Source organism: Panicum virgatum, chromosome 3N (genome assembly GCF_016808335.1).
Source record: "Panicum virgatum strain AP13 chromosome 3N, P.virgatum_v5, whole genome shotgun sequence".
NCBI lineage: Eukaryota > Viridiplantae > Streptophyta > Magnoliopsida > Poales > Poaceae > Panicum > Panicum virgatum.
In genome coordinates this window covers 6870273-6896455 of record NC_053147.1, presented here as the reverse complement: position 1 = coordinate 6896455, position 26183 = coordinate 6870273, and the positions used below count along the sequence as shown (strand labels likewise).

At 46.6% G+C, this 26183-nt stretch overlaps 4 protein-coding genes across 6 annotated transcripts; all 4 read right to left on the bottom strand.

Moving 5' to 3' along the window:
• Positions 1–459: 459 nt before the first annotated feature.
• On the bottom strand, positions 460–6211 carry LOC120667139 (general transcription and DNA repair factor IIH subunit TFB5-like). Of its 2 annotated transcripts, XM_039947184.1 has the most exons (4): positions 6183–6211; positions 5335–5398; positions 2321–2388; positions 460–863 (listed from the first exon to the last, which is right to left on the bottom strand). In XM_039947184.1, the coding sequence occupies exons 3-4, from the start codon at positions 2353–2355 to the stop codon at positions 689–691; spliced, it is 210 nt and encodes a 69-aa protein (XP_039803118.1). In that variant the 5' UTR covers positions 2356–2388; positions 5335–5398; positions 6183–6211; the 3' UTR covers positions 460–688. The 2 variants fall into 2 exon arrangements, with proteins under 2 accessions (XP_039803118.1, XP_039803119.1); XM_039947185.1 differs by lacking the exons at positions 5335–5398; positions 6183–6211 and adding an exon at positions 3247–3366.
• LOC120667140 (general transcription and DNA repair factor IIH subunit TFB5-like) lies at positions 4636–6370 on the bottom strand. The gene is made up of 3 exons (XM_039947186.1): positions 6183–6370; positions 5335–5398; positions 4636–5216 (listed from the first exon to the last, which is right to left on the bottom strand). The coding sequence occupies exons 2-3, from the start codon at positions 5367–5369 to the stop codon at positions 5039–5041; spliced, it is 213 nt and encodes a 70-aa protein (XP_039803120.1). The 5' UTR covers positions 5370–5398; positions 6183–6370; the 3' UTR covers positions 4636–5038.
• Positions 6371–15341: 8971 nt separating this feature from the next.
• Positions 15342–16720, bottom strand: LOC120667138. Its single transcript, XM_039947183.1, has one exon. The coding sequence runs from the start codon at positions 16483–16485 to the stop codon at positions 15547–15549; it is 939 nt and encodes a 312-aa protein (XP_039803117.1). The 5' UTR covers positions 16486–16720; the 3' UTR covers positions 15342–15546.
• Positions 16721–17928: 1208 nt separating this feature from the next.
• Positions 17929–24604, bottom strand: LOC120667135 (probable serine/threonine-protein kinase WNK2). Of its 2 annotated transcripts, XM_039947179.1 has the most exons (9): positions 24387–24604; positions 24232–24269; positions 22966–23193; positions 22487–22710; positions 22248–22405; positions 19698–19875; positions 19524–19604; positions 19270–19416; positions 17929–19194 (listed from the first exon to the last, which is right to left on the bottom strand). In XM_039947179.1, exons 1-9 carry the CDS (start codon positions 24459–24461, stop codon positions 18383–18385), a joined length of 1941 nt encoding a protein of 646 aa, XP_039803113.1. In that variant the 5' UTR covers positions 24462–24604; the 3' UTR covers positions 17929–18382. The 2 variants fall into 2 exon arrangements, with proteins under 2 accessions (XP_039803113.1, XP_039803112.1); XM_039947178.1 differs by having other exon boundaries at positions 22248–22710.
• Positions 24605–26183: the final 1579 nt, after the last annotated feature.

Here is a 26183-nt window from a genome sequence, read left to right as displayed (position 1 = left end):
ATAAAGAACACGTTATCTCTTGGACCACGCTTGCTACATGGAGTAAAACATGGGCATCTATCAGATTCATCATATTGAGCCATGTGCATAGATCATGTTATCTGTACATGTCATTCTCATCTCCTGCAGGGCATATAAAAGTCAACACTGGGATATCTTTGGTTCCTAGTAGATCCTAGTGGAGCACTGCAGTGCATTCCAGCAAGCCACCCAAGTCAAGGTGTGTTTAGTTGGTGAAAAAAATTGAATTTTAGTATTGTAGCATATTTCGTTGTTTTTTGACAAATAATATCTAATTATAGACTAATTAGGCTTAAAAGATTCATCTCGTGCTAATCAGTTAGACTGTATAATTAGTTATTTCTTTCAACTGCATTTAATGCTCCATGCATGTGTTCGAAGATTCGATGTGTCGGGTACTGTAGGAATTTTTTTTGGGGAACAAAACAAGGCCTCAGATAACATCTGTATGAAGGTTGATATGTATTCATGAAAAGTACACGTATATCATCATAATTCATCACAATGGAAATACATGTAAGATCGGTAGATGTAGCCTACTCATCAACTATAACAAGACTGCATTATACATCCATTCTGTATTTCTATTACAGTCCTAGCTGTTACATGGGTATGATCGAGCCGAATTAAGACGTATATCTCTGAATGGAGGGTGAATGATTCTTCTTCAACACGGCCTGTAACTGTTTTGCTTCCTGAACTCTTCTACCTTGCTTTTGATCATCTGTCCCACATGGGGCAGCACATACATGTGCGTAGGATCAAGCATGCGCACGATGAACTTCTCAGATGCAGGCATAGAAGCATTCAGATCGACAATGAACTGTGCCATGGGCACGTCGCTGTATATATAAACAAAAAGGAATTAGTAACAAGTTTGAATTATGACCAAAATTTTTTTGTGGAAAGAGAGGAAAACTATACTATAAAAGTTGAAACAATTTAAACCATTTCTCACCAAGATTAGGCCCACCGTACTCCTCACGGAGGTCCCACTTGTCAGCCCAAAGGTTTGACGAAAAAGGGTGTAGACCCACGAAATTGATAGAAGAAAAATGTTTCCACCAAAATCCTAATACTTTTTACACCAAACACTTTTACCTACCCACCTTTGTACCCGCTTGTTACTTTCCATTGTATAGAGATGAGGCAACCATAATTTTTGGTAAGACATCCTAAAATCTCTCCTTTTATTTTCTTATTGTTGTGAGCTGATTAACCCTCTTTTGTTTATCTTCCTTTTGTGTTGTGCACTGGTTGATTCAGTGTCAAACCTTCCATTTGTATTGTGCGCTGGTTGATCGAGGGCTTTTGTGCTTCGTCAGGTGCGCCGCTCCCACGCTCGGCTGAGATTGGCTCGCAGACAGCCGTCACACTATCGTCGGGCCGCCTTCGCGAGCGCCCACTGCAACATGCTGTCGTCACGATGGCCGACTACCCCAGACAAGTGTCGACCTTCATCTTTGATCTTGGATTCATTAAATCAGCGGTGAGGATTCCACCCCCTCCCCCGTTGCACCTTGGCCATGGTGCATGTTTTCTCCATGGCGTCCAGGGATTTGTTTAGCGATATTTTTTTTTTGTTTTGCTAACTGCCGTCGAGATCGCTGACCTCCATCTTTGTTTTTTGTTTCATTAAATTATGGCACTTTCATTAAATCAGGGCACTGTCAGTATCCACCTGTGTTTCCCATCAGATCCTGACCCCTAAGTTGCATGTTGTATCAAGGTATTTATTTTCTCCATGGCGTAGGACATCAAGTAACATCGATCGTCTAGGGATTTTATTTAACAATATTTGTTTTTTAATTTGCTTGCATGCGTCAGGCGATGAATTCTTAGAGCACATATCGGCAAGCTTTTTAGCACTAATTTTTTTGGTGAAATTAGATGTGTAATTATATGTGCCCAAGCTGTTATCCATCATTCGTGGAGAAGTTCACTGCAGATGTGATGCCTATGAACTTAAGGGTGGTGGTGAATCGGAATGCCGTGACCAGCCGGAGTCCAAAAACAGCAATTGAGTTTGCTCTCGCTTTGATGGAGCGTCTATATGGCAAAGAGAAGATGGAGGATGTTAATGGGCCTTTGGTAAACTGTAAGTCATAAAACTCCTCTGTTTCTCTTTGTTGTGTTATTCCATCACGCAACAAATGATATTTTTTAGTAGTAGTTCGATGCAATCCAATTACTTTTAAACCATTTGACTTTAAACACGTGCATGTGGCACGTACATATCCACTAGTGAGACATAAAATAAAATAAGATAAGATAAAATGGTTCAGTCAGTTGAGGTTACCAGGATATAAACAGCCCTTTGATTGCGTCAACCATGTTTTCTGATCTGCGCGCTACAGGAGAAAATACCTGATTGCATGGGAAACAAAAACTTGTCAGTTGAAGGAGCAAAAGTACTAAAAATAATCTAGATGAACTACTGCAAATTGCACACAGTTAAATAAAACACGTACTCTGTAAGTAGACATCAGAGAACGAATTTTATGGTGTTCAGATATCAAAAGAACCATTGGATGAAGCAAAACAGAATGGTAGTATTGCAGGGCACGACCAAATTGAGAGCAATTTCTTCACATAAAGAAATATTCAAGTTACATGTAACAATTAGAAATATTCAAGCAAAACAGAATGTCGCTATATATAGTATATGTATATGTTATCAACGGAAACAAAGGTAGCAATGCTATATTGGGTCACATATCCAGCTAAAGACGACCCAGATGAAAGAAATAAACTAAAGTCATGTTTGGATCTTTAGCCCCTGAGCTAATTTGAGAACTAAAGTTTAGCTATTGAATTAGCCCTCTAAATTTTAGCATTTAGAGTTGTTTGGATCCATGAGCTAATTTGAGGACTAAAGCATACATCTCACTCAGTGGCTCTCTCTTCCATGCATGGGGGTGAGGAGAAAAATGGGGCCCACGTAGAATTAGCCCCAATAAACACCTCTTGGAGAGGCTAATTTTTTTAGGGAGGTCTAATTCACTTTAGTCACAAATAGCTCCACCTGTTTGAATCGTTTGTGGCTAAAAGTGGCTAAAGGGGATGGGCTAATTTTTAGCCCCTGAATCCAAACCGACCCTAAAGCACCGTCCTTATGGATTCCAGATTTTTTTTAATACTTCGCTTCGTGGTACGATTAATGAAAACTATAAAGAACGGAAAGAAAAAAAAGGAAGATCGAGATGAAACTGGGCTCGTCCTCACCGCTGCTACGATCTCGGCTTCGGCTCTTCAGCTGGCCGGCGAAAACCTAGCTCGTCTGCGGCTGAGGCGGCGGCGGTGCTCTGCACTCGTCGCTCGCAGTCGCAGCCCCCGCCTGCCATCTGCTTATTATTTATTGGCAAAAGTCTATTTTACCTCCTCCAACTATCACCAAAGTTTGGTTTTCCTCCTACAATTATAAAACCGGGTATTTCACCTCCCTCAACTTTTCAAACCGTCCATTTTACCTCCCTCGAGCGGTTTTGAAGACTGTTTGCTACAGTAACCGTAGTTTTGTCTTTTCCTTTTTTAAAAAATTTCAGTTGAATCTTTGAAAAATCATAGTAAATCATAAAAAAATCATAAAATAGAAAATCCAATTTTGTTGGACTCCACATGAGTAGATATACGCAGTGAATATATTATATGGTATATTTTAGTACAATTTTTTTACTGTAACTTTAGATATATACTTTTCTGTAATTAATTTATAGCTACAGTTTTCGTCGTCCCATTATGGTGAAATTTTTATGGTGAGCTAATCATTATATAATTGAGCTGTAGTAAAAATTTTATGATTATTAGATCATGTTTGACTGATCTATAGATTTATCTATATAAACTAGATAAATCTATAGAAAAATCTAGACGAATCTATAGATAAATCTATAACTCAGTCATACATGATCTAATAATCATAAAATTTTTACTATAGCTCAATCATATAATGATTAGCCCACCATAAAAATTTCACCATAATGGGACGACGAAAACTGTAGCTATAAATTAATTACAGAAAAGTATATATCTAAAGTTACAGTAAAAAATTGTACTAAAGTATACCATATAATATATTCACTGCGTATATCTACTCATGTGGAGTCCAACAAAATTGGATTTTCTATTTTATGATTTTTTTTGTGATTTACTATGATTTTTCAAAGATTCAGCTGAAATTTTTTAAAAAAAGAAAAAGACAAAACTACGGTTACTGTAGCAAACAGCCTTCAAAACCGCTCGAGGGAGGTAAAATGGACGGTTTGAAAAGTTGAGGGAGGTGAAATACCCGGTTTTATAGTTGTAGGAGGAAAACCAAACTTTGGTGATAGTTGGAGGAGGTCAAATAGACTTTTGCCTTATTTATTCTACCGCTAGCCCAACACCGTAACCGAGTAGGATTCCAAACAGTCTCGGGCCCATCGTTCTTTTAACTTATGGGCCCATGCCGATCGTCGGCCCAGTCTCACTCGGACCCAACAACACCCTCCTGCCCAATTCTTCAGCTACAATTTTCTTTCTGACTTTTTTTTATGGATGAAGTTAGTTTTTTATTCCGGCCTCCACAACGAAGAATCATCAATCATGAATGCGTTTCTTTCGACCATAAGAAAATACGACGACAATAGTGCTACTTATTTTATTTCACGGAACCATCGACTCATAAAAAGCTCACAAACATCAGAGTCGAGTCCACAACAGCAATACATGCAAGACATCTTACCCTTTCCTAAGCAGGCAACGCACTTTCAATTTATCGGCGCCACCAAGTGCGTTGCCAAGTGGCAAAGGGCCAGATAAAAGGACCAATCCGGATACAAATAAGTCACTGAAATACAGCTGCTTCTGAGACTAGAAACACGAATACATACATTATTCTAGATCATCACGGGTGACAGGGTGAGGCATGGCAATGCCATCCAACCAACCATTCTATAGCAGGTGCGCAGATTTGAGTGCAAGGTATGCATCTTTGGGAGGGAGGGAAACAATGCAAACTGCGAGGTGGGATGATCCTTCACTGCGGCTTCTCGTAGCTATTCTGGTCCCTGAACTCCCCTATCTTGCTTCTGATCATTTCTACCACATGGGGCTGAACAAACATGTGTGTAGGATCGAGCATGTGCACGATGAACCTCTCTGATGCCGGCATTGAAGCATTCAGATTAACAATAAACTGTGCCATAGGTATATCACTGTGGCGGGGGAAAAGGATTGGGAGGAATGTAGCTTGTTATGAACAAATTTAAAGGGATATTTGGTTAACAATAACTAAAATGATGGATTCAATTTTCAGTTGTATCAGGAGCTTACCAGGAGATGAACAACCCCTTGATCGCATTAACCATCTTGTCTATGCTACAGACAAGAAAATTACCTGATTTGCCAACAACACAACAATGTTAGTTGGAGTAGCAAGCAGCGCAAGCCAACAGACCGTAAACCAACAGGTACACATAATCTGTGGTGTTCTAAGATGTTAATGCAGTGATTGTCAAGCCAGCTGCAAAACCAGCAAGAACCAAATGGTTGACAAAATGCTCCACATACTGGGAGAGGATTATGACGCGTCATGGCCACTTATGAAAGGACTAAAACTACCTGGCCGTGATTCCAGCAACTACCATGATACAGGCGCGAGGATGTTATTTTAGCATTTCCAGAATAATGGAATCATATGTAACTATGACTAGAAGAAATTCTGCACTGTTTTATTCACCAAAAAGTTCAGCACACTATGTGCTTTTTTTTTCTAATTTTATTTTCCTCCCTGGGCAGGATACAAGCCTGTATCATTTTCTTCTCAACATGAGCAGCAGTACGCAAAATCATTTCTTTTTTTTTCTTTGGTGTGTGACCCTGGTTAAGGCAAGTTATAGCTCAGGCCTCAGGTGTTCTTGGGCACATAAATTCAGTAATGATCTTGTAATTCCCCTAGTTGAAAACCGCAAAACTGATGACAGTGTCACACAAATTACACCGAACATGCACTGAACATAGCGATTCCACTGGCTCATAACCGGTGCACACAAAAAAACAAAATCGAAGTTAGTAGGTACTATATTGTAACTGGATTCAGATCCGAATACAAACAGTTTTGTTTAGGGTTTGGGGTGCTCCGTCTCGCACAGCAGAAGAAAAGAGAAAGGGGCGGGGCATACCTGGAGGATGCTCGTCGCCGGCAAAGGGGCTGGACGAAGACGTAACAAATGGCGCCGCCGCTCGCCCAGTCGTCGCCGCAAGGGAAAGAGGAGCAAGGATCGAGAGAGTCCGAGAGAAGGGGAAGGGGTGGAGAAACAGAGGGAGGAGATGAACGGACGAGGCTTCTGTGCAGAGTGACTCGTCCCAGCTGGATATCGAGCCAGCTCAGCTCGGCTCGCCTGAAATCGATCTGGCTTGTTAAGATAGTAATGAGCTAGCTCGGCTCGTTAACATAGCAAGCTAGAGATCAGGCTAGGCTCGGCTCGTTTGCTGGCCCGAGCCGGCTCATTTAGCTCGTGAGCCGGCTCGTAAAGACGACAACAACCTTCATCCACCGTGGTACGCGCATTCGGAGCCGCCAGCCGCGGCACAGGGCGCGGTACGCGCAGCGGTCGGGTGCCATGCGGTGAAAATTGGGCTGAAACAAATGTGGGCCGGTTTCTATTTTGGGCTGCAGTCTTCGGCTTGTTTTGGCTCGCCAGATGCTCGCGAGCCAACTCGAGCTGGCTCATTAGCGTACTGATCTAAAACTTAGCTTGGCTTGATAAAATTTCTCAACGAGCTGAGTCGAGTCGAGCCACTGACGAGCCAAGTCGAGCAAGCTAACGGGATCCAGCCTTTGAGGCCATGAACCTGCAGGTGAGTTGGGATGCAGATTCAGTGACATTCCACGGTCACATCCTCCGTGACATTGAGTCACTGATATGTGGGACCTATATCACTATGACTCCAAATGATATGAGACCTATACTCATCATATCCCGTACCAAAACGTGCATGAAAGATTAAACTAAACATATATATGGATAAAGGATGAAATGATCTATATTCAAATTTTGAGGTTCAGCAAATGTTTTTGCAAGAAGAAACAAAAATGACAAAATTAGATAATCGAATACAAATACGAAATTACTATTTTTTTTAAAAAAACTCATATGTCAAGCTTTTCTAATAAAGCTGGATATAGTATTAATCACTATGACCAAAGACTCACAAGTACCAAATTTATTACTTTGGACGATAAATACACCGTTTGGAAATTTTAAAAATAGTCACCCGAAGTAGATCATTCCTCTTTTATTTTAGACTTGTCTAGTAGTTTTTTTTCGAAATACAATATAAACACAGAAGCCCACAAATGTACGCACAACCCATTGAAACAAGTGTGCAGGCTTGAAAACACATCCCATGAGAGAGAGAAAAAAAAGAGAGAAGATAACCACCCACAAAATCGAGCACCTTTTGTGTTGAAAGCTTGGGAAAAGGCCCGGCAAGGCGACGTGTAGCAAGTGGTCCACCTTGTTCTTTGTTAAGTCGGCGGCTGGCCAAAGGCATCCAAGGAAAAAGCATCCATCAATATTTTATTTTTTTTCATTACATTACCAAAAACACACTATGCCTCCTAATGATATATGAAACCTATACTCATCATGGCAATGGAAAACAGCTTCCTTTCTTTTTGTTAACAAATATATCTTTACATATGAAACCACATTTCTTTTCAACCAAATATTGCTATCTCCTGGGAATCTTCATATATATAACTGACCAATGGCTGCATGATGCATGGAGCATGGTCCATCACAGACAAGTATAAACTTTGAATACAAGCTAGAATACAAAAGGCGTGTATACGTGATGCAGTACTTGATATGACATATGCACAAGCTAGCTGTACATGCTGAATGGCTGATCGACCATCCTGCATTGCGTAAATTGGAATGCCAAATTGTCAATGCCTATATGCATTGTAATAAGAGCTAAGAAATACTGCTAGCTAGGGTTGTTATTGCTCCTGCATGCTGATTTGATTTGTCTTGCATCAGGGAAGAAGATGCATGTGCACATGGCCAAATGGTAGTGGTTGCTGGAATCCACCACAAGTCCACGAGGGACCCCTGTCCGCTGATCCCGGGCACAAACCAGCATACTCCAGTCCACCGATGCATGCTTATATGGAGTATAAACTAAACAAGACAGCTTCACACAACTCCATGCTAGCTAAGCTACTTAACCAGTTTAACCTTCAGCAGCATCAAATTAATCTTGAAGGAATCCGTATCTTGGATCACAAGCCTGCCTAAAATATGCAGTATATCATCTTCGATGCTTAGTTTTTAATCCTCCTCCTCCTCCTCTTTGTGTGATATACATTGTCGGTTTTATTGTGCTAGCTTGATCCCTTTCTGTTGCTGTTTAACTAGTTTCACTATACATATACTAATGTTTTGTTCAGAAAAGGATCGGAGTAGTCAAAGTCAAACACTGCAGGTATTTGCAGAGTCTAACAATAGTAAATAGTAGTACTACGCAACTACCACAGTTTTGACCAAGCAACTGTCGACTCTGAACTCTGAAATAGATCGAGCGGGAGAAAAGGGATCAAAGAAATCCATCAGGCCACTGGGCTCTGTCAGGAAACTACATAGGTTTAAAACAAAAGAGGTGACTTGTTTAGGAAGATTGTCCTAGCGACAGAGATAGGAGCTTTAGGGTTTGTTTGGTTCGTGGGCTTATTCTAGCCTGGCTAGAATTTGGAGCCAGACCAGTTCAAGCCTGTATAATATTAGCCATCGGCTAGTATTTGGTTTCATGGTCAGCTCAAACCTGGCTAGTCTAAGAGCATCTCCAAGAAATTTTTTTATCTTGAATAAGTTATCTAAAAAAAGAAAAGAAAGGTAAAAACACCCCATCCAACAGAAACGGCATCCACCTCATCTTCTATCGTCGTTTTGTATCCCGGGCCTCTCGCATTGCATCTTTGCCTAGCCCTCGCGGTCTCCATCCCGGCCCTCCCGCGCTGTGGGCCCATCCCGTCCTCCTCCGCCGGCGCCTCCTACCTCCACCGCGTCCTCTTCCGCTGGGCCTGTCCTTGTCGATCCGCGCCTCGGTCGGGCTCTAGCTCCGCGGCAGCGGCCGACGGGTGCGCCGCCGCGGCGGCGGCCTCGGCCACCCTCCGCTGCAACGCGGAGCGGATGAGCTCCCGCGGGTCCTCGTTGCTCGCCGCGTCCGAGGACGAGGAGTGCCGGCCCATCCTCGTCGATCCGCTCCATGGCCGCGCTCAGGCTCCGCGGCCCGCCCATCGGGTGCGCCGCCGCGGCGGCCTCGGCTGCCCTCCGCTGCGACACAGAACCCCGGCTCCCCGGCGAAGGACGCGTAGCCGAAGGCGGCATCCCCGGGGAGGAGGCTCGCTCGAGCACACCGTGAAGTTGTGAAGTGTTGGAGTTGCTTGCTGATGCCGCAGCCCCGGCTCATGGTGCCTAGCTGCTCCTGCAGCCCTGGCAAGCGGAGGCGAAGGGAAAAGCGGCGGGGACGAAGAGGACGCAATGGATGACAGTCGCAGCTTCAACGTCAAGGCGCCGGTGGCAACATGCGATGGTGCCTTCGTGGCGTACAAGAGGGATCACGGTTACGGCGTCGCGATGGGTGCAGCAATGAGTGTGGGATAGGAAACGATCCGATGAGACGGATTAGGATGCTGTCGAACCAGTTTTGAATATAGCAAACATGTTATACATAATCTCTTAGACTATCCTATAGAATTAGATGGTTTTTTATTTTTGCAAAGGGATATAATCTCTAAATTTAACTAAAATAATACAAGAGTTATTGGAGATGTTTTAAGATTGTGTTTGGATGCTTGCCCATCTGATATAACTACCGTGTTCGAGCTCCTTGGTGAAGTTACCAGTCTCGGGGACAACATCCTCCCTCCACGACTCGTCGACCTGCACGTGCAGGAGCGCGCCGGCCCCGCGCCGCACCACCCGCTCGCCGCCGACGTGCGGCCCCACAGCCGCCGCGTGCGGGAGCCCGATCTCCACCGCCACCGCAAAGCGGGAGTCCGACCTCCGCTGCCGTCGCCACCGCGGGAGGAGCAGGAGCACCACCGCTGCCGTGGGGGGAGCACGAACTGCGCGAACGGGTCGGCGGCGGGCCTCCGACCTATGCGTATGGGAGGCACAAAGCTAGCCGCTGGTGGAGCTCCCTCGGTCAGCGAATGCAATTGGAAGTCCAAATCAACCCATTGACAAATTAATTTCTAGGATCAATTTCAGCAGCCCGAGATGGAAGAGAGGAGGCAGTGGATGGGTGGGGAGAGGAGGCCATACGCGTGGAGGAGCGCTGCTGACCGCGCTCGCGGGCGAGCTCTGCCACCCGCCGCGCTGGTGACGCGGGCCACGAGCGGTACGTGACGAGCGGTTGGCGATGGCGACGATGGGGGTGAGAAAGCGCAGCGGCGAGGGCCGGGCGCCGAGGCGTGCATAAAGGAGGAGGCGGGGGGCTCCCGTGGCGTCGAGAGGGAGGGGGAGGAGATCTGGGCTCCTGAGCTGGTGAGCGGGGGAGAGAGGACAGAGAAGCAGAGGGCGTCGAGGAATGGGGACCGCGGTGGATGCGGCGGCGTTCGGGTCGGTGGACGGGGTGGGGGGGGGGGGGGGGGGGGAGGTCATGCGGCTGCACCGCTCGCTGCCGGCGAGCCCATCGCTGGAGGAGGTGGAGGCCGCGGAGGCGCTGGCGCACGCCGCGGACCGGGAGGAGCGGGCGCGCCTCGACGCCGTGTCGCGCCTGCGCAGGCTGCCCGCCGTGCCCGACAAGCTCTTCGCCGTCGCGCTCGAGATGCACCGCGTGCTCGCCGCCTTCCAGTGCCGGGAGCAGAAGCGCGACACCACGCGGCTGCTCGAGCTCGACGCGCTCCACGCGCTCGCGGACGAGGAAGAAGAAAGGCAAATTTTGGTCTAGGACAATAAAAAAAGATGGTTTTTGCCTAAACACACTAAAATAATATGTCTTTGTCCAAATACATTAAACTTTTATGACAATAGTGCTGGACACTATAACACATATTATAACATATCTTCATTAAAGAGGTATGGAAACATTTATAAAAGACATGTATACCCCTACCCCTTCAAATGAACATATTAGATAGACAAAATGACATGATAACAGCATGTACTTCACCATATTCTTCACCATTCAACACGCAGTAATCAAATACAAATAGCACGTTCAGCCATATTTGTCTACAATATATACCCCAATGACATGGTTTAGCAACAGGGAATGATTCAGCAAGTTTAGCAAAAGAAAATCATAGATTCTGAGCCACATTCAGCTATCTTGATGCTACCAAAACTATACACGCTACTGATCTGACACTCTCAGTCTTTCTTAGACCTGACAACCTTCAACTTCTTTGCCTTCCCCTTCTCCATGAAGGCTATTGGAGATAGTGCTTCACATGCAACAGGCTCTATGGAGCCTTCAAATTCCAGCAACATTTTTCACCTAAAATGAATATAGAAATATGTAAATAATTATTTTAAAGAAAGATAACAACCAGAAAAAATATGATGGATGACATATACCTCCTTGTCATAGGGCTAGGTGTTTGCACAGGAGTGATGACTCTTGTGGATCTCTTTGCAGTGCCACCATTTGCAACTGATTTGTACCTTCTTTCCCTTGGTCTACCAGCTACCCTTTTCAAAATTGGAGGCCACAATTTGAATCCAGGGTCAACCTTAGGCCATTGTTTCCTATCTGTCATTGGCTTCACAGATTTTTCATAGGCTTTCTTGAACTTTGCCACATAATAGTACTCATGAACATAATCTTCTATATTATAATCTCGAAATGAAGTGATAATACAGAGGGCGTGTGTGCATGGCAGACCAGTAACTTGCCAGCGCCTACATGTGCATGTCTTCTCCTTAAGATCAACAGTATTCTACATCACTATCTGGTTCAGACTATGATGAATCAGAAATTGGATCCTCATCATTCAGCCCAACATATTCTACGTCATCCTCCACCCAAGGCACTTCACTAATTTGCTAAATTTGTGGCTCTACAAGGGATGAGTCAGTTTCAAGTGAAGTTTGTGCACTAGTTTGGTTGGCTGGGGTATCAATGCTTCCCTGCAAAACACTAGGCATGTTCTCCAGCCGGCCAATATCATGTATGTGATCCTCATCATCTTTTCTTATAACACGCACTTGCAATGATAACCTCCTTATATCCCAATACATGTCAATTGCATGAAGCAATTTCCGGTCAGAATCAATCTCTTCATAGCTATGACTCATATTATCCCAATAGGTGACACGCAATTTTTGTTTTGGGCCTAGCTTAATTTCTGTAGTAATTTCAAGAAGCAAATCATTCCAGTTTGTGCTATCCCTGTCTAAATTTTTTGGAATGTTACATGCCTTGCAATATTCGCGACCATCATCATCGGTTAATTTGACATAAGCGCCAACTCGAACAGCAAGCTTGTAGGATGAATTGGGATCCATCCTAGACATACAGGGGACACAAAGATGAATAGGATGAACAAGAGTTCGATTTAGTTACCAAAATCAAGTCTACAGTTATCCTAACCCTAGAAAAAATAGCAAGAATCTTACCCGTCGGGAACCCATGACAGATCGGCATGATTCTCTGGAAAAATGTCGCTGAAGAATTGTGGAGGAGGTTCCTCCCCTTCCATTCTTGCCCAAGCGGGCGCCGCCGGGATGCCCCGAGCGGGCGCCGCCCTCTTGCCCCGAGCAGGCTGCCCCACGCGGGGCGCTGGGAGCGGGCGCCCCCGCTTGCTCCGAACCGGCCGCAGGGAGGAGTGGCGTGCAGGGAGGGGCGGCTCGCGCAAGGAGAGGCGGCGCGCAGGGAGGGCGGCCGCGCAGGGAGGGGCGACACGGAGTCCAGCGTCGCGAGCAGGCAGAAGGAGAAGCCGATCTGTTTCTTGGAATAGGTAGGGGTAATTTTGTCTTTTCGTGTAACTTTCTATTAAAATCGATTATATTAATTGGGATAGTGTCCAGCACCTAATTAACATCAAAGTTTAGTGTGTTTGAGCAAAGACATATTTTTTTAGTATGCTTGGGCAAAAGCCATCTTTTTTCAGTGTCCTAGACCTAATTTTGCCAAGAAGAAAGGGGTAGACGCACGAGAGGTGATGGGAGACATGTCGTTGGAGCGCCTTCGGCTTGGACAAGCCTGGCCAACTGGAGACGGCCGATTCCTCTGTTTCCATGGAGCCAGGCCAAGAGGCCAATTTGCCTTGCTGTAGCCTGGCTAAAGAGGCTAGCCAGGCAACTAAACATGCACTGGGTGGTTTATTGGAGCATGGTTGGGAGTTAGCCACCCAACCAAACAGCCCCTTATTTGGCCAGGGGAATGGGGATGAGACTAATGGCCTCTTTGCCGTTTAGGGTCTTGGGGAAAAAAACTGAATTGATTGGCCTTGTTTTCAAAACTACTCTTGAACGAAGGAACACTGTTGATATGGAATTGTTGTTTCCATTTTATTTTGATTTGATTTGTTCCTTGCTAGCTACCACATTTTTGTTCTTAGTTTATGGAATTATGGTTGTAGCTTCTGCTATAGCTTAATTAAGTGTATCTGCCAAATTATTATGTTTTTTCAACAACAACAACAACATAGCCTTTTTTTCCCAAGCAAGTTAGGGTAGACTAGAGATGAAACCCGAAAGAAATAAGTTCAAAGTTCAGGCACATTGATAGCTAGTCTCCAAGCGCTCCTATCCAAAGCTATCTCTTTAGAGATATTCCAATCCTTAAAGTCTCTCTTAACCGACTCATCATATTATGTTTTTTTCAACAAAAAATAAAATTGTGTTATTTTAGTTTGAATAAAAATATGCTTGAACTTCTTGTTTCGCATTTTATTGTTTTCACCGTGCAGTCATTTCATTTCCCCTTTTTATTTTTGTGGTTGTACCCTTGGCATGGCTATATAATTGAAGCGTGCATTCCGGCACTTTGGTGAATAAACTCCGAACATGGCCAGGTTTTGTTCGCACTATTCCAATCAAACGCAGCTGGCCATCAACAACTGCAGAGGCGAAAAATGAAAAGAACTTTCTGTTATATTAAAAATGAACTGGTAATATCTTTGCAGTGTGACAGTGTGCTATGTATATAAATATGCCATTACACAAACGCCGTGAAGACAGATGGCACCAATCACAAATAGTATAATTAACCTGTTATATATGTTTAGTAAAATAAAGCCTTGATTGGCACCAGCCATATATCCAACAGATGCATACATATCAAGGGGACAAAATGGCTGGAGATTGTTTACTTGCGCCATCTTCCTCCCTTCATTAATTGTTTTCCCATGATGGAATCTGACAGCCTTTTAGCATCTCACCAACACTCATAAACCCCCAAAGCTCGGATAAACAAATGGAAATACAGCCTTGCAAATTTCTGATGACAGGCACCGCATAAACCCCCCAAGCTCGTGGTATCATCTATTTGTTTTTCTGTATGCATGCAGCTGATCAAATTGTCTGGTTCCACAAGCAGAATTAAGGTGCAGTTTGAACCAAGAACTTCACAGGAATCTCACTGTCAAATTGCTCTGCTGTGCCATGTTTTCAGCAGCCAGGAGGTGGGAGAAGAAGACATCACATAGGATGCCCATGGCCTGCCTAGGTTAATAATGTGAATTGGCTGCTGATAAACATAAAACTATTCAGCTGTGTGTGGGGAAAGAAGATTAGGGTGGTGGATCCAATCTGTCACCTTTTGCGGTGGCAACATGTATGTATATATATAACTTTTTATTTTCTTGGATCAGTGAGCTAAGGCTGAGGCAGGTCAGTCGTCCACCACAAGTGCTGCTGCTGCTGCCTAGCAGCACACCACAGCACTGGAACCCACTCCCTGTCGTCTCATCCTCCCATGTGTCTCCCACCCAACACATTGCACTCCAGTTTTGCAGACCACCTGTCTCTCTCTCTCTCTCTCTCTCTCTCTCTCTCTCATATCATTTCCCTAATCATGCAGTTGTGGCAGTAAGATCTCTTCCTCCTCCTCTGTCAATCATATTACAGTGTATGTATCCTTCACATACACCATGAACATACATATGTAAATAACTGAAGTACTCTGTTGTCTATATGTAGCATAAAGTCAACACCAAGTCTAACAGGAGGAGCTCATCTGCTTCTTTTTTACCTCAACTCTCAGATGCTGGTGTTAGATAACTCTCGGATAAGTACTCCTGGTGAGAAAATTCAATAGCTTCTGCACACACAGAGAGAAGCTCTGATCCTGGTGGCCTCTCTTATTTGCTGGACCACGCAACAGGATTGTGGCAGTGGCCTCTTAGCAGCTTAATTTCAAGAATTATATATATCCAATAGTTATGTAACCTTTTTTTTCAAGAATTACAAAATCAAAGAAAAATTTCTTACTCATCAACTTTAGTTCACAGGCATTTTCGCCGACAGACACAACATGGTAGCTAGCAGCAGAGACGACCCAGCTAGCAATGCAATGTCGTTAGCTGGCTCAGTCGAGCTTCCACGCGTAGAGGTACAAGCAGAAGCCGGTGGTGGCCACCGTCCCGTCGAGAAGCCCCGCCGCCATCCCCGCCGGCGCCGACGCGCTGGACAGCACGATCGGGCGGAAGATGAAGAGCGCCGGCCGCGTGCCGGCGCTGAAGAGCCAGTCGTGCACGTCCCAGTAGACCTCCACCTTGGCCCGGCTGAAGGTGACGGACTGGTTGCCCCGGAACTTCCACTGCAGGTGCTTCACCTGCACCGCCTCCTCGCCGTCGATGGCGATGGTCATCTCCATGTCGGCGTCCCCGCCCTCGCCGCCGCCGCCGCACTCGATGGCGACGTCGTGCACGTCGCCCTGGTCGTGGAACCGCGCCTTGGCAGCGAACCGCCGCCGGCCGAACACGTGCTCCCGCCGCGCCACGGGCACGGCCTCGGCCTCCGCGGGCGCGCACGCCGCGCGCCGGAGCGCGTCCCGGCGCATGTCGCCCTGGACCAGGACCACCTCGCCCGCGGCCTCCAGGGCGACGTAGTACCCGCCCCGGGGCTCCGGGATCCCGGCCCCGAACCGCGCGCGGCGGAGGTCCCAGAGCACGCGCACCGTCGCGGGCGCCGTGGACGCGCCGCCGCCGAGCTCGACGCGGCGCGACCCGGCGCGCCGCCAGAACTGCCACGGCCGGAGCTCGATCCTGCACTCCGCGGCGGCGCCGTCGGCCCCGGATATGGCGACGGCGAAGGCGTGCGAGAGGATGTCGCGGGACCAGGACACGGTGACGACCCGCGAGTGGCCGGCGATCTTGGCGCGGTAGACGGAGGCGGTGACGGCCTTGCCGGGCTTGTGGCCGTTGGCCGGGACGTCGTCGACGGCGGCGAGGTCGCAGGACGGCGGCGCCGCTTGCTGCTCGCCACTCCGGTGCATGTAGGCCGACGCCGACACGTGGTCCTGCATGGCTAGCTACAGCGGCGCTGCAGCGACATGAAGCGTTGTCCTCGCGCGAGAGAGGAGAGAGTCGAGGCCGGGAAGAAAAGGAAAGGGAGAGAAAGAGAGGAGGGCGAAGGGGAGAAGAAGAGAAGGTTATATACTAGTAGTAGTCTCTTGCCGCTCTTGCAGAGAGGGGAGGAAACTCGGAAAGAGAAGGAGGTTGTTGCGGCGAGAGAAGGAACATGCATGATCGCAGGGTGGGTGATGAACTGACGATCATGGATCACTATTCTATTCAGCTCGGCTGGATACAGGCAAAATGCTGCATAATTGCATTGGATTCATGTGTTGTTCGATGATGGGCCTGTTTGTTGAATGCATGTATTTGTTGTATATATATAAATATCATCATCACCACCACCACATATATAGTTATATATATAGCTACCATCAGTCAGCAACTCAGCATGGAGATTCTGGACTTGATTTTGCTCTGTTTCCCTTGTTTGTGTCCATCTCAGTTCATTGCTCATCGATTTATTTGCGATGATATCCATGGGTCTTAATCGTCGCTGTTGTGCGAAAATGAAAGGAGAGCATGCAATGCAATGCAAGGGGAGTGCTTGTTGTTTACTTGTGCATCTGGGCATGTATCCTTCTTAATTGGTTTGATGCATGCATATCGGACCCATGACAGAGGCTTTGTTTGTGGGGCGCATACCATCATCCTTGAACACCTTCATGCGCTGCAACAGGTTAGATAGAGATGTGTCATTTATCATATATATCTCTCGATTCCACGTAATATACTCAGATTAAAATAAACTTCTATAGTAGAGTCACCACAATGCAAAAATAATGAAGTAGTGATGATTTGGAACAAGGTAACCTAGCTACATGTAATCTTTTGTTAGTATTGTAAGTCTTGCACTAACCTGCTGGTTGTTTAGTTTAAGCTCCCCAAACAAAACCAGTTCTAGTGGTCAAAAAGTCTCCCTCCCCTTTCCTCCTTATATGGAGGGGATTGATCCCAAGATATGGTGACAGCACAGCATTGGAGGGTGGCCCTGCTTGTCACTCCCACTGTAACACAGATCCAAATTCTGTGTGCACCATTCCTAACCCAACCAGCTGGGTTGCAGAGCCTCAGGTTTCAAGTACACAGATTCAGATGCACCACTGAAAAGAAGTGCACAAGGACACACGAACGAAACTGGGGCAGCCAGGCATATGCATGTGAGATCTGGGAGGATGCATGTGTTGAAGAAATGGTTGTTTATCATCCACTGGCCACTCCAGATCTGCTACCTCATCACTGGGGACTCTGGGAGTGGAGAGTTCCTCCGCAGCTTCAGCAGCCTCCACGCCACACTTGGAATTAACAAATATATACATCTATCTGTATATGTGTGTGTATGCAGACAATCATAGAAATGAGTGAACCAAGCATAAGTATGTACACACATATGGTACAGCTCTAAGAATTTGGGGAACCATGTGATCCATAAAATAATTGACTTTAAGTTTGTCATTACAAGTATGGAACAGCTCAAACACTCATGTATATCCTTGGCAGGTCAAAATACAAAAGTAAAAACAAAGGGAAAAAAAAGGGAGGCACTCCTTATGAACAATTCAGGCACACAGCGGCATAGTGGTGTCTGCATATTTCTTTGGTGAGCAGAAACTTCATCTTGCCTTCAAAAACCTCCACACAGTTTGGTTACTATTCAGTGCTTGGTCAGCGAAAGACCTACAGACAAGCACTTCCAGCTTCTCCATTATATCAAAAAGAACAATGAAAAAGACTACCCTCTGCACAACAGAGATCCGCTTTTGCACAACAACAATTGCAAACAAATCCTTGGCGTGAGTATGTATAAATCTACCAAGACTCAGAAAAGCTGCACAGGAAACAGTTTAGCTAAAGTTTGTCACCTCTGATTTTCTCATCCATCTTCAAGCGGCACCTAGTTAAGATTTCTTCACGATCCTTTGCAGGTAAACTTTTCAACATGTCATCTATATCTGCCTTATGCTTCCTTTGCAGCGCACTGAGCTCCTTTTCCTGCTGAGCCAATAAGTTTATTAACCTCTCAGTGACATCTCCTACCAGATGCTGACCACAATTGTGCTCTCGCTCGTCATCTAAAGAGCGAGGGCTGCTACCGACAGAAGCTCCTATAGAAATGTTGCCGACCACAGATGAGTTGGACAAGTCCACAGATGACGATATTCGCTCAAAGATACCTTCCACAGGGTGGATGGAAGAGCCAAAGGATTGGTCCTCCTTACCTTTTCCACTCACAATGTCATCCAAATCATTCCTCTTTGGTATTCCATTAGCAATATTATCACCAATTTGAGGCTCCACAACCATCGAGTGAGATATTTCCCCATCTCTCCTGGGTGAGTCTGACCAGTACTTCTTTCCAGAAGGAAGCTGTTCTTGAACAAAGCCATTGTGTGAGGCATCAAGTTCATTATGCAATTCAGAAGTTCCCTCGTCACCTTCTGAACTATGGGTCTCAGAATGAGCACCTTCATCCCCTTGGTTGTCAACTGACTCCTCTACTGCCCAATCAGGAATATGCGCACGTATCTCAGCATCTATCATTTCTGCAATTGCTGTTACATCTTGGTCTGTTAGATCCAGCTGCACGACCATCTCGGTTGCAACACTGATTGAAGTGTCAGCTTCAATATCAAAAGGGAAGTGGATGTTTTGGGCATGACCTGCATTAAGAGGAAAAATGGATAGAGAAGTGCTGGATTAACAATACAATGATAACAAGATTAGATCATAAAAACCTGTTGAATCAGCAATACGCAGCTTCAAAAATATTGTATTCAAATCCTTCCGTTGACTCTCAACTGTGATACTTCGACCAATTGCAGCATGTGGATCCATGGTGTCATGTGCATAGTTGTCGGTAGGATGTGAATCTGATATACTACCTGCATTCACGATAACGCATAAGGAGAGAAGCCTCAAAAACAGCGAATCATTAAATTGTTGTCACATTTGTTAGACCATTACACTTCTTCATACTATACGATTATACCTGTGTGATCATGGCGGCCCACAGATGATGCTACTCTGTCATATCTGTAGCTTGTGCTTGGGTTTGGACTGCCAGCAGTATCTGCCATTTTTATTCTATGATTATATGAGAACCAGAAAAAGTTTACTGAAACCTGCATCTCTAACATGAGATATAGCAAATTCAGTCACATACCTGATGCATTATTTGAATGCAGCGGATAGAATATTTTTTCATCACTAACATCTAAGAGAAAAGGATCCATTAATAGTTCTTTTGCTGAGAGTCTTTCAGGGGCTTTGGCAATGCACTTCTCTATAAATAATTTCACTTCAGGATCATCAATCTTAGTCAACGAACTAGGCTTTTCACCCTGTCATACCATATCAAGAGATTATGGAAGTGTAAAGGTACAATGTCACTCGACAGTACTATGACAATCAATTCAGTTAAGCATATATTTCCTAGGATGCACATGACATGTATAGTGATATAAATCCATTTAATAGAGCAGACTATAATTTAACCCAGTATATGCATACTCTGTAGTTTTGTTCAGTCCACACAACAAAAAGAAGGGTGGCAGAGAAAACATATTCCTCCAAAGCATGAAATTGCTGGCTAACAAACTAGTTAGTGTTTTGCGATAAAATAAGTCATGAACTCTTTGAGAATGATGGCGTCCACCAGTATGATGCCATATGCAGTTTGACAGCAGGTTGAGCACGTAAGACAACATAGTAGTAGTACACAAGACAACCACAGAGCTAGATGCTACAGTCAGGTACTACCCGTCAATTCGTTCTAACAGTTCAAGCGATAGTGGTTAAAATATAATTAATTTCTATGAACAATGATAATAAAGCACAGGCATATAACATAGTACACAGCCACCAGGTCTTATCCATTACGACAGTTCAAGTAAATCATGCTAGCAGTTAATAATGTAATATGTATGCACTGCTGTGCTTCCAGCACAGTACTCACTGATGAACAAGAATAACCATGTTTGCTCACTTAATATTCAAGTTTCGCTTAGACCACATTGTGTATGCTGGCAAGCAATGAACAAACACTCCAGCAACTAAAATGAAAAAAAAAAGAAACCCTCCATTGAAGCCTACAAGATCTTTCCATTTTCCATCTTAAGAACGTCAAAATTGTTCTTTGGATAGATGTATGAGTTAGAGAGCATGCACATTTTTAGAACTTTTATCTTGATGCTACACCTTTGAATAATGTTGGTAGATGCAAGATTCCTAGTATGAGATTGCATTAGAAAAATATAATTTATTTCTACAAAATAGTATATGGTTCATAGTTAACTGTAATGATAAGAAATAATCCATTATGTAATAAAACATCGTTTAAATTTTATCCTAACCATAAACGTGCACAGAGTCTCATAATTCATAAGGAAAAAGTCCATTTTTGGCCATCGAACTATTGCCCGAGTTTGGTTTTGGCCATCGAACTCCAAAACCGGGTATCCTTGACCACTCAACTCTCAAAACCGTTCATTTTTAGCCATCGGATGGTTTTGGTGATGTGGACGCCACGTGGCGGTGGGGCCCACATGTCAGCTTAATTATTTTTTTCTCTCTCTCCTGTTTCTCTCTTTCTTCCCCGCTCTCTCTCTTCCCTGCTCTCTCTCCCCGGCGGCGCCGCCCTCCCTGCCCGTCCCCACCTCTCTGCGCCGCCCCTGCCTCCATGCGCCGCCGCTGCCTGCTCGCCCTCCTCCCCGACACCGCCGGCCGCGGCCCTCCTCCCCGACGGTGCAGGGCCATCGCGGCGGAGCAGAGGCCTGCTGGCGGGGGAGCTCCGCGCCGCCGCGGCCCGTGGGCAGGGGAGCTCTACCGGCGGGCCTCCTCCGGCCTCCCTAGCCCGGCATCCGGCGCCCGTGGACAGCCCGGAGTCGAGGCGGGGGCGCGGTGGAGTCGAGGCGGCGGCATCCGGCATCTGGCGCGCACGAGGAGGCGGCTGCTCCGAGTGCCCCTGCTGCCGGTGGAGCACTCTTCTCCCCCCACCTCCCGGCCATCCTCTCTCGTGCGCGCGCCAGAGCACTCAAGCTCCCTGCGGAGGCCGGCAGATTTGGGGAAAGGGCGGCGCGGCTCGATTTCGCCGGCAACAACACGTGCTCGAGCTCGGGGTGGCTAGGAAGGAGGTGCCGGGGCTCGATTTGGCCAGCGGTGGACCACGCGTCGAGGAGTGGAGCTCGGGCGGTGGGGATGGAGGACTGGAGGAGGAGCGGGGGCGCCTCGCCGGCTGCTCCGATGGAGTTGCAGGGGCGCCACGGCCGGCCCGCATGACGGCGCAAGGAGGAGCAGGGGCGACGCGGGCTAGCGCTGCCGCCGGGCGAACTGGAGCTCCGCCACGGGCCAGCGCCGCCGGGCGGGTGAGCCGGAGAGGCGCGCCAGGGGAGGACGGCGGCCGGCGGCGTAGGGTGAGAGGAGAGCGATAGGAGAAGGGAGAGAGAGGGAGAGGAGAGAAGAAAGAGAGAGAAAGGCTGACAGGTGGACCCCACCGTCACGTGGCGTCCACATCAGCAAAACCACTCTCCAAAACCGTCCGATGGCTAAAAATGAACGGTTTTGAGAGTTGAGTGGTCAAGGATATCCGGTTTTGGAGTTCGATGGCCAAAACCAAACTCGGGCAATAGTTCGATGGCCAAAAATGGACTTTTTCCAATTCATAAAGACAAACTGATTAGATAGCCCAAAAAAAACAGAGGATAAGTAAACTAACATCAGAAACTTTCTTATATATCTGCGCCGCATTAGAACATTCACAATATGGGTATTCAAATGTAACAAGCTCCAGTAAACACATCCCAAATGCATAAATATCTACAAGTTCATTATATTCCTCGTCATAGAGTTCCGGTGCCATGAATTCCGGTGTACCTACGAATAATAGAGTCCACATGAGAATATCTAAATGCCTGATGAAAAACTTAGAATATTTTAAACAAATGAACTCCTTACCAATAATACTATGAGCTGAACGTGCATTATCCAGGATAGTTGCTAAACCAAGGTCTCCAATCTTTACCTCACCCTGGTTTCCGTTTACAAATATATTATCGCATTTTAAGTCTCTATGGATTACTGGTGGGTCGTGGCTGTGCAGGTAGACAAGACCACTCAATATTTGCCTTGACCATTTCTTTAAAGCTCTAATATCTACCTTCTTGTGCTTAATGCGGTACCTGAAAAAAAGAATGAGATAGATATAAGGATCAGCATGAGAGAGGTGCATTTTGAGAGACCTAACATGCGTATAGTTTTTGCTTGGTTCATATCAATGTTGAGTGCTTGTAGTATTGGAGCAAACATGACATATTATCATGCTTCAGGGGGGCAGGATATTGGGTGACAACAACAATGTCAACCTAGACGGTTTCAGCTTCTTAATGTAGGATGTGCGAAACATCTGAATGGCAACATTTCAAAGAGGCACTTACTGGCGCAATGTCCCTGATGTGAAGACCTCTGTGATGAAATTTATATTGTTGTTTTTTCTATCAAGCCATGAATTGTAGAACTTTATTATGTTTTTATGCTTGAGGGTCTTCAGCAACCGCACTTCTGATCTCAACCTCTCCAAATCATCATTGTTTCTAAGTAAATCGCCCACTTTGATCTGATTCCAAGCAACTTCTAGCCCTTCAAGTTGATCGAAAGCCTTGTATCTATGCCGATAAAATGTAAATCAAGGATCCCAAGTGCATAGAATTAGTGCAGATAACACTATCAGTTGGCAATACAAATTATCATTGTGTAATATCTCCACAGGATTAAAAAAACACGAGTACAGATATCTTAAAGTAGAAGTAGCTTTGCTTTTTCATCACGATTAACAAAAAGAATTTTTCAAGTGAAAATGCATACACACACAACCTTGATGGTATCATAAATAAAAAATAATAGAATTGGTCATTTTACAATGTAAGGAAAACAATTCTATTAGCATCATCTAAAAAATTAGTACCCCATGACCAATGCATCAAATGCATAAGATTAATGTGGCACAAACATTGTTAATTCCAAGTAATTTTAATGGCCACCATGAAAGCTTACATATCGAACATATATTTATCCTGCACATAATAAGGGGAAAATAATTATAAATGTACACTAAAGTGACACATCTATTCTTACAAATATATGAAATGTTACTGTAAATAACAGTAACGCGCTGCATGATAGCCTTTCTCCTACTTTACGAAACCAAAAATAAAACTGCTAAGTAATCACGGCAGTCGAATACGTCTCAAATCATTGGCTGGAAGTGACATAGCAAAATGTCAACTTAACGAGCCTAGGACAGCAGGTACATAATTAAATGGGGAACTGCAAGAAAGACAATGCACCAAGCAAATCACAGCAGAGTAATGCCAGTCGCGTCTTTAAATGAAAGGTCAGAATTTGCACACAAAGGCAACATATGACAGACAGCAGACAGAGTTAACTACGCCCCCAAGAGGCCACAAATAGAGGCATCTGGGCTGCAACTCTGGGCGATGAGCGCATCAGAATGCATCAAATCGATCCAAAGGGCGCAGGCCATTGCTGAGCAAAGAACTGAGATCCTAAGAAGACCCCCCCTACCGCATGGACCGCGTAAAAGAGGGATCTTTAATCGATAGCTCCAAGTCAAACGACCCCCCTGAAGGACTCCAAATCGGAATCAGACGTCTAAGTCCTGTGGAATGAAAATGAAAGGATACACCGTCTTGAAGGCTCCCTTGCCAAGAACCTCCGTGTACTGCAAGAGGGCAGAATGCGTCAGCGCGGTGGCGGGCCGAGGGATCAGACATCAGAGGCGGAATCGAGCAGAGGCAGGGAGGGGAAGGGAGACAAACGTGGTCAGGGGAGGCATTACCCGCCCGTAGCGGCCGGTGGGGTCGACCTCGGCGAACTCCGGCTCCGTCTCCGGCTCCGGCGGGGTGGGCGGCATCGCGGCGGCGAAGGGGGGCGGACGGCGGTTCGGGAGGGAGCTTGCCGTTTTGGGGGCGTCGCGGTTAGGCGCTTAATTGGGATCACAGGGGGCTCGCGGTCGGCTCCCTTTCCGGCCGGAAAGCAACCTTTCTGAGCGACCCAACTCAGGATTTTTTACATTTTTACCATTATAGGAAAGATTACTCGCTGGTTTAGCACTCTGCTCCTACAGATTTAGCACTACTATAGCTAGAAATTTTATGTTTTTACTACTTTTGCCTACGTGGCAGGACATGGCGGCAGGCCACGTTGGCGCCCGGTCAGCAAGGCAAGACGAAATGTCCTTTGTGCCCTGCCCTTTTGTTTATGTGCCCGTGACCTACTTGTCATATTCGTCTTCTACCTCTGTCACCAGCCCGGTCACCGAGCTCCTCCCCTCCCTCTCCTCTCCGGCCTCCGCTCCCCGCGCCGCTGGGCCCTAGCCCCGGGGGCATTGGGAGCGGCGCACAGCCGGTGGCCATGGCTCGGGAGCGCCATCCTCTCCAGGCGCACGCTCGGGAGCAGGCCATGGCGGGAAGACGCGCGAGCACGCGAGGAGCTGGTCGCCCTTGGCCCCGCGCCGCGGCCAGGCGGGCACCTGCCCGCCCTGCTCATCGGCCGCACGCGGCACGCCCCCTGGTCCTCGGACCAGCGCTGCTCCTGGTGCTGCTACTGCTGGGAGATGATTTGAGGACCAGCGCGCTGCGTGAGAGGACCAGCGCTGGTCCTAGTGCTGCTACAGCTGACCTGCTCCTGCTTGATTTGGGCTGCCCGTCTGGTGCCGTTGAGGCAGGCGATGACAACGATGGGTGACTCGACCCATGCTTCTGTCGATTGGATTTGGATCTAACAGACATGTTCCAGTGAAAAGCATCTTAATCACTCGTATTCCGAACAACACTAGCAGTCTAGCACAAATCAGAATCTCATGTGCAAAACCGTTGCTCCCATTCTATCTTCATTTTGACTTTGGGCCTTCGTCCCCAGCCAGCTAGATCGATGCCGAATCTGGCACGCCTGCCTGCACGACGGAGCGGGCGGCAGCCGCAGCGCGGACTTCGCAGCCGCCGTGGGCGCGGTCGCCACGGCCAGCACCAGCGCGCGAGGGGCCGACGAGCTCCAGCTCCTGGCCGCTCAGAAGGCTGCACCTCTCTTGCGCCTGGATGGGCACTTCGCCGGGGCGGGCGGGGCCATTTCGGATGAGGCGGGCGGCGTCCGTGCGCACCTGCCAGGTAGGAGATAATCTGACAAGTGAGGCCCACCTGGTGGTGAGAGGATCTGCAGGGTCCAGCTGTCGGAGATGGAGAAGAGAGGTGCAGGTCACGGGCAGGGCACAAAGGACATTTCGCATCGCCTTACTGACTGGGCGCCAACGTGGCCTGCAGCTGTGTCCTGCCACGTAGGCAAAAGTGGTAAAAACTAAGATTTTCAACTACAGTAGTGCTAAATCTGTAGAAGCCCGTTTAAGAGTGCTAAACCAGCGAGTGACCTTCCCTGTAATGATAAAAATGTAAAAAAAAACCCCAACTCAGACCCAGCCCAGACGGGAAGACACTAGGTACTCGGTGGAAGCGTAGAAACCAAATTTCGATCCATTAGATGTAAAACTTCGGTCTATATGAGCTTCCGACCAGCACAGCACATTTTCACAATCAGTCCCTGCGCTCCACTCGAAGCATTTCGTAGGAAACACCCTGCTCTA